General features: G+C 39.9%; 1 protein-coding gene across 1 annotated transcript in view; it reads right to left on the reverse strand.

The window, feature by feature from the left end:
- Positions 1-6,024, reverse strand: part of mmaa (metabolism of cobalamin associated A) — a 9,507-nt gene extending 3,483 nt beyond the window's left edge. The window contains exons 1-6 of the mRNA XM_046048079.1: positions 5,931-6,024; positions 5,194-5,623; positions 3,517-3,639; positions 3,115-3,285; positions 2,229-2,314; positions 1,341-1,490 (exon numbers count right to left, since the gene is read on the reverse strand). Coding sequence (XP_045904035.1) covers positions 1,341-1,490; positions 2,229-2,314; positions 3,115-3,285; positions 3,517-3,639; positions 5,194-5,623 — 960 coding nt within the window. The 5' untranslated portion in view covers positions 5,931-6,024. The remainder of the gene's footprint in view (positions 1-1,340; positions 1,491-2,228; positions 2,315-3,114; positions 3,286-3,516; positions 3,640-5,193; positions 5,624-5,930) is intronic.
- Positions 6,025-6,789: the final 765 nt, after the last annotated feature.

Here is a 6,789-nt window from a genome sequence, read left to right on the forward strand (position 1 = left end):
TTTATGAAAACTGTCAGAGATTTACAAGAGACAGCTCAAGCTCCAAAAAACACAATATCCTACAGTTAGGATTTTTTGGGGAGATTCTACCTGCCTTGAGAACGCCTATTAAAGACCTTTCCACTTCCATGCAGGATCTCTGTGTATTTGTAGTTTCCAAACTCATACTGAGATTAAAAGTAAGTAGAGCAAGTAAGTACAAGTTTATTTATACGGCACTTTCCCAAACCAGGGTTACAAAGTTGCTTTCGAAGTTTTAAAAGAAGACTTGGAAAAAAGGATTGCCTATGAGATGAGATTTCAGTTGAGTCAGATTTGTGTCAGAGAAGACATTTTTCGACAGTTTCCACAGGCTAATCTGGATCCCCTACAACTAGTAAACAGAGTTTTACATATAAAATTGATGGCACTTTAAGACCAGGACATTGACAGAGACTAATATGAGGCTTTTTTGTGTTGTATAGCGATGTCACATGAACGTTCTTTGGATTTAGGAAAATTGGTTGGACAACAAGTCATTCACTGTGAGTAATGTGTCTCTGTGAAGCACTTTGTACTTTGTTTTGATGAGCGCTATATAAATAAAGTTTGTTATTATATTATTATTATTATTATCATCATCATCATCATCAAGAACTTCAAAGTAGCATTTATATCCTCAATGTTTCATGTATTCATGCTGAGCTAGGTAGACAATAGACTGATGAAGGTGATAGACGGAGAGAAACTAAATCACAGATTATAATCCTGTAGGTCAAACAGACAGACACGAAAAAGGAAGACAGCAAAGGTAAGGATAAATACAGAGAGGAGACAATGAAAAGCAGCCTATCAGCTTTTATGGTGAGTGTGCAAGCTTCTAATCAGGGAAATGCATGACACAGCAATAGAGTATTCAGAGCAGCAGAAGTGGGGAGAAGGGGGCGTGAGGAAGGGTGGGAGGCGGCGGAGGGGTGGGGGGTTTCCTGGCAGCTTGCCTAGTGGGCAGATGCTGCATTGGGCTGGGAAAACAAAGGGACAAGGCCAGGAATGCAGGCGGGTGAGCTGGGACATGCAGGGAGGGCTGAGACACTGCAGTACTGAAACCACGATGCTATGACATCATCATCATCATCATCCTCATCCTCCTCCTCCTCCTCCTCCTCCTCCTGGTTCAGTGACCTCTCAGTGGGACGGCTTGTTAGGTCCACAGAGCAGTGATACTTGTGCTGTGGCTGCCCAGTAGGTCAAATGCTGAACACTTGTCAATTATCGTTTTTTATTTTTTTAAATGCCCTAATGATTCTGTTGTTGGCTCTCTCCCTCACAACACACACTCTCTCTTACACACATACACACACCTTAGGGTTCCAGAACTTGGACTGTCTCCTGAGCAGCTTGAGTGCGCTGGTGTATTCAGTCTGGATCCTCCTGGCTGGCACCACCAGGTCTCCATCCGACTTCGTCACCACCACCAGGTCGGCCCTCTCAATGATGCCCCTTTTGATACCCTGGACAGAGATTTTGGCATTAAAGAGGGGGGTCGTTAACTTCTCAAAAACACCTTAAATAAATCTGATGTCTAGACGGTTAATCGGCTGAGGGATCTGTGGGCAGAGTCATGTGATGGATGGCGCTCTGTTGGCTGCCAGTTTACTTGAAGAAACCAGTACGGTCTGTTATTAATCTGATATTGTTGCTTTCTAACGATCCCTTGCTGATGTCAGTTGAGCTTATTTGTAACAGTTACTCTAAAAAGTGCCTTTCACCTGTTGATATGTAGTTTCACTTCAGGTCTTTGTACACTGCTGGTGAATTAAGGCTGAAGTAGATGAACAATATGACAATGTTGTTTGGGCTTTCTCCGATTAAGATGTTATTTTGCTCTATTTGAGTAATATAATATTTCATATTTCAATGCAGTTGAAGGTCTATATGTCAAATAGTTTTGTGGAACGCCTGGAGTTAGTTAAATTGTCTGTGCTGTTGGGAATACTGTACTTGCAATGTGAAAAACATAGTTTGATTAATATTGATGTTTCTATGGAAAAGTGTTTCATTTAAGATATATTTACAATAATTCAAACAAATGCAACATGAGCTGCTTAATGTCCCACAATAATCACCATAATTTTAGTCCTAATGAGTCACCAACTTTACAACCTGCCAGAGTAGTCTCAGGTCTCTTTCAGTTCATAACATTTGGAACAACATATGACACTGATGGGCTTGTTGCTGCCTTCACTGACCTGAAGTTCGTCGCCCCCTGCTGGTGGAATCAGCAGCACAAACATGTCAACCATGTCAGCCACAGCAAACTCTGACTGGCCCACTCCTGGAAACAAAAAGAAAGATTTAACGGTCACAACTGACCAACAAAATGACAAAATATGATGCTGACTCTTCCAGCATATCGTGAATGACCAACTAAAAAGCTTAAACTGAATCCACAATTAAGAGCCACCAATTTGAATGTTGTATCTTGCAGTTACATTGCAAGTTCATTTGATTTTACGGTGATGCACGAACAGGAGACAAATAAAAGGTCCTTGGTCAGGACTTGTTGAGAAGTTCTTTTGAATAATCATGAGCTTCCACAAACACCACATTCATCACACTGAATAAAATCTAGCCTCTGCGATGAAAAGAAGGTGTCTGATGAACAGGGCCGGGTATCAATCCTTAACACTTGACCGAATGGTGTCTGTACAGTTACAACGAATACTACTCTTGACTTCAAAACACTACTTTTGTTAATTTTATACTGTATTTAATTTGGCAAAGTTGTTGGAAGGCAGTGTTATCACAGCACTGACCACTGATAAATTTGTGATGTTTGGCTTATTTTGTTAAACATAAGAAAAGGTATTGTGTCATTCGGACACTGATATTGAAACATTTTGCATCAATATGCAGCTCTACTGATGAACATCAAGAAAATGTGCCACAATACTGAGTTGACACTTTTCAGTTTTTTAAATAAACAAGTAACCGGAATGACAGGTTTAAGATGTGGGATGAGTAAAAGAGAAGAAAATTATAGGAAGCAAATATCCGACAAATGTTTAAAAAGGCGTACGGGGAAAAAAAAAAGCTCTTATGGATTTTATGCACCTGGAAATCACAGTGTCTTACCTATGGTCTCTACAAGGACAATGTCATATCCTGCTCCTTCACAGAGAACAATGGCCTCATTAGTTGTTCTGGTGACTCCACCGAGTGTTCCTGAGGCCGGAGATGGCCTGATAAAAGCATTCATGTCCCTCGAAAGTTCAGTCATACGAGTTTTATCACCCATCAGAGATCCTGCAACAAAAGGGAGGAGTCAGTTGTGAATTTATTGATATTCATTAGTGTAACAGTGCTGATGTTGATTCTCCAAATATTATAGTTGTAGCCTAATGAACATAGTAATCACTGAATCTGAAAAAAATACAAGTCTTTACATATTACATTAAAATTTCCCACATAAATCTATTTTTTTGTAAAGCATCTTCATCAGTATCATATGATGAGGATCAGTGTCTCAGATGCTACCTCCTGTAGTGCAGGACGATGGGTCAACAGCCAGCACTGAAACTTTATGACCACGTCCTGTCAACATCTTCCCCACCACCTCGATGAAGGACGACTTCCCTGCTCCTGGAGGACCGGACAGACCTGAGAAATCAAGAAAGTGACCAATCAGCAACAAATGGCACCAATAACTGATTTCTATGACTTATATAACTTTAAAACAGACTTAAATACAAGCTAAGTTGTGTAAATCTCACCCCTACAGGTTTGAAACTGATGTAGCTGCTTTCATAAAAAAATAAATCCCTGTCACGGATCGTTGGTATGAATAAGTGTAGAGAGCATCAGCGTGTGGCGCACTGCTCTCACTGCCTGCATGTCATTTTGATTTTGCAATAGTGTCAGAAGAAAATACGCATTTCTTTGGTAAACAGGTACAAGCATGTGTACATAAAAAACTACAACTGCCAAGGTGCATTTCAGAATGGACGTCCAAACACCATGTCTAAAATTTTGTTGCGTGTGCACACTTTGTAGAAACATCATAACATATTGAGCAGTTGGATTTTATGTAAATTTTTAATAATTGCAGAAACTATGGAGCAAAGCATTTTGGATTTTAAGAAACAATGTTAAAATAATTTAACTTATGACATATAATAAATCTATAGTATTGTTAAATCATCCAGATGACTCCTGTGTTTCTGTGTTGAGGAATATTGTATTTTTATAAGAAAACTTTGAGATGGGAATTTACAGTAGCATGAAATTCATACACAACCAAGATCTCCTCTCACTTCCCAACTCTATATCATGGGTCCTGCATTGCTGTGGCCCATTTCTGTAGTTTTTAAAAAATTTTTATTATTTATAGCTCAGCCGTAAATTCTACCTTTCCACAGATAATACTATTCAGTTTTGATTAACACTGTCAGACAGGTTTTAATTTAACTTTATGATTATCACTTAGGTTAGTGGTGCTCAACTGGACTGCATTATACATAAAGGCATTTCTTATGTTTTGCCCACACGATTTTCATGGGGGGCGTATATAAAAACACAATTCAATATAAGACCGTCCAGTACAACTTAACAAAAACTTTTTTTGCACTATTTTATACATGTACTGTGCAATTACACATTATACACACTGTATTATTACCTGTACTGTATATTCATAGCTCTGTTTTTATAGCATATATAAACCCTACACTATACTGCTGTATATATTGTATCCTGTGCAATTATATTATTTCTACACCGTGCAGCTACCTCCTGCTGCGACTTGTGCAATGTTCCACATCTGTATATAAAGGTGTGTATAGTGTACACGTAACTCTTATACTTTTTATTTATTTCTTTTTTATATTTTCTTATCTGTTGTGTTGTATCTGGAGCTGCTGTAACAGGTGAATGTCCCCAGAATGAGATCAATAGTCTATCTTATCTTATGCATATAGTTGCATTACCACCTCTTTGACAGTGTCAACAAAAATGTAATATTATAATCTTACTAAATGTATAATGTGCGGCATTTGCTGTATTGGATTGCATTAAATCAAACTGTACCTAATAAAGTGGCAAGGAGGTGTATAGTGCACAGAGGGTATGCCTACATCACCTACACAGTAACTTCTTTGCACATAATAAAACAGGGCTTGTCCAGATGAATACAAGGTCAATATTCAGACCACACACCTACTCTGAAGGCCACCGGCTTCCCTCCATTACGACTCTCCTGCTCCCTCCTGTAGGCCAACACTCTCTGCAGCAGCACCTGGGCCAGCTCTTTTTTTCTGGGATGCTGGGTCTCCACCAAAGTGATGCACTCGGCCAGAGAAGCCCGCTGTCCTCCGATCAGCCCTTCGTACAGCTTATTCAACAGTCTCTGCTCAGGCCCACTCAGGTCCTCTACGTGCTGCCTGATGGCTGTGCTCACACCCCTCCTGCGCTGGCAGCTGTAACCAGGGATGGTGCTCCGGGAACAGGTGAGGGAACCGGTGGAGACCCCTTGGTGGAGGCAGCATGTCCTGGTGACTGAGGGGACAGCGGGTGGGGAGTGAAGGGAAGAGATGTGGCGGAGGAGGGAGAAGTCAAACCGTCGCATTTTCTGGTAAATGTGAGGCATCTAGGAGGAAAAACGGGATGAAAAACAATGTGTCAGTAGTGGCATTTAAACTCACACACTGTGTTATGAGTTAGATGACAAAAAACGGGGACAGCTGCAATTATATCCTCTTCGGACCCATGCATTTTGCGGTATCTCACGCTGAAACTGTCAGTGTTAAAACTGTTAGCTGTGCTATGACTAAATTGTTTTAACGGTGGTCTTGGTGGCATTTTCCAAAACTGTCGGTGTAAATACAGTTGTCAAAAACATAGCTAACAAACACTTAATACAATTTATTCAATTTGAAATGAGAATCCATGCTGACCTCGTAGCAGCTTCATGGAGGTGTTACAGGTTACATATCAACGGTTGTTTCATACGTCCTATTTCTGTTTCCGTTGACGTAATTTCCGTTGACGTAATTTCCGCCAGAGTAGGCGGGGGGCGGTAGCGTCGATTAATTTATCAGATTTCTTTAAACGCTACAAATAAATATATGTACTAAATGTGTTTGACACGGCCTTTGTAAAAAAAAATAAAAAATAAAGTTAAGTAGTTTACTCAAAAGTATTAAGTAAAAATGAAACGCTTAAGGATGACAGTTGACAACTTTAGCCAGCAGATGGCAGCAGAGGTCCATTATCAGGCTCCATTTTGGATCATTTTCTTGTAACACTATTGAACTTTGAACTACATACAGCTTGAGTTTGTCCCACTAAAACCTGTTAATTCTTGTGTTTTAACTGGTAAACAAAACCACTTAACCATACAAAACTGTTTTAAAGAAAGGCCTGTCCTTGCCAGCGCTACTTGAACAGGTGTAATGATGAAGAACCCAAATTATTTGATGGGCTCTTGGACTCACTAAAGTACATTTGAGAAACTAAAATAATTAGAAATCAATGGGAAGGTCACTTAAAAATTTGAGTTAGAATAATTTGGAATGAAAAAAAGAATTAACTGTAGGCTACATCACAGGACTGTAACACACAGAGTCACTAAGAATTTCAGTCGTACAAATTCAGTCTCTAGTCCACCTGACGTGCTTGTCTGTGGAATTTGGAAGAAACATGCAAACTCTTGGGAGGCAACAGTACTAACCACTGTGCAACCATACCACCCACGTCATGTACAGTCACATGAACCTCCTGCACGCACAAACACACATTTATGTCAGTGACTTG

Source organism: Micropterus dolomieu, linkage group LG04, assembly GCF_021292245.1.
Source record: "Micropterus dolomieu isolate WLL.071019.BEF.003 ecotype Adirondacks linkage group LG04, ASM2129224v1, whole genome shotgun sequence".
NCBI lineage: Eukaryota > Metazoa > Chordata > Actinopteri > Centrarchiformes > Centrarchidae > Micropterus > Micropterus dolomieu.